This window comes from Anopheles bellator, chromosome 2, assembly GCF_943735745.2.
Source record: "Anopheles bellator chromosome 2, idAnoBellAS_SP24_06.2, whole genome shotgun sequence".
Taxonomy (NCBI): Eukaryota; Metazoa; Arthropoda; class Insecta; order Diptera; family Culicidae; genus Anopheles; species Anopheles bellator.
This window is the reverse complement of record NC_071286.1, coordinates 24,982,670-24,984,018: the sequence shown is the minus strand read 5'-3', so window position 1 is coordinate 24,984,018 and position 1,349 is coordinate 24,982,670. Positions and strand designations below refer to the sequence as shown.

At 51.7% G+C, this 1,349-nt stretch overlaps 1 protein-coding gene across 1 annotated transcript in view; it reads left to right on the top strand.

Annotated features, from left to right (window-relative positions):
• Window positions 1-894, top strand: part of LOC131212519 (acetylcholine receptor subunit alpha-like 2) — a 38,358-nt gene extending 37,464 nt beyond the window's left edge. The window contains exon 9 of the mRNA XM_058206414.1: window positions 508-894. Coding sequence (XP_058062397.1) covers window positions 508-708 — 201 coding nt within the window. The 3' untranslated portion in view covers window positions 709-894. The remainder of the gene's footprint in view (window positions 1-507) is intronic.
• Window positions 895-1,349: the final 455 nt, after the last annotated feature.

Sequence of the window (1,349 nt, the reverse complement as noted above, 5' to 3'; positions counted from 1 at the left end):
TCACTGGCGCGATAAAAAAACCTCGCGCCCCAAACGATGCTAATGATGATTGTTTTTCTTTTCTTCTGCAACCGGTTCCGGTTTCCGGCCCATCTCCGGCCCATCTGGTCCGTTAAATATGGCTTTCCGGGTTTCGGTCACGGCCCACGCGGCTCACGCCCGAAAATTTGGCGTCTGCACTGGAATGTGAATTGAAAATCTTCGCCATATGCGCCACGCAACCACGACGACGACGACGACGGTGGTCGACACAAACATCAAATCGACAACCCAACCGATGGTCACCAATGGACCGCATCTCGGGGGCGAATAAAATTAAATGTCGTCCGTTTCCCACGTCAACCGCGAAACCGCACACACAAACGCACACCTAACTAACCGAAACACCCGGGGCCAATCGGGGGAAAAAAACGCGACCCGAACGCACGCCAAATGGCCCACCGGTTAACCAAACTTTGGCATCAACAACAACAAACAATGTTCCGCCGGGCCATGGTGGCCGTGCAGGAAGATCAAGACTGGGGCTTCGTGGCGATGGTTCTGGATCGTTTGTTTTTATGGCTCTTCACGATAGCGTCGTTATTCGGCACATTTGCGATCCTGTGCGAGGCGCCCTCGCTCTACGACGACACCAAGCCGATCGACATCGAGTACTCCATTATCGCCCAGAAGCTGTTCAATCTCACCGTCAAGGATACGCGCTCCTAAAAGGGCTCCACACCGGGCACGGGGCCCTGAGGACCCTGCTGACAGCCTCCTCCGGCCGTTTCTTTTAATTTTTTACAACGGAAGGTCCTGGCATCCTTTGTTCCACCACCATTGCCATTGCATTGCCGAGGGCCCGAAGGAGACAGATCGGAAATCCTGTGGTTTCGCGGTTCGCCTGGCACTGACAAGTCCTACGGTAAGGTGACGGACGAGGCCCCGTTCGAATCGCTTTTATCGACGGTGACATTTTAGTTCGTTCCGCTTTTTTTATCATTTTACCGGAAAGATCCGGAGATCCCGTCTTCGCCAGTTATGCGCGATTAATGTACACTAAGATTTACGGCGTAGACTTAGCGAGGTCCCAGTTGACTAGAATGCTCCAACATGGTGCAGGTATGACGCTTAGGTTACAGGTGCCATTGCGGGAGGACTTTGACGTCAGCGTCACGCCACAATCCAACGATGTGCCAAAAGCCATGAACATTAAAGTAGTGTCGACTGATTCAGCTCTTCGTTCGGATTTGCACCAGTTTTCTTTCACCGATCGAAGGTTCGTGACGACGAATCATGCTCTTACTTGTAAGCCTTTCAAATGCATTTTTTTTTTTTTAACTTGACGCCTAGTTTCGAAAGTAGCCAGT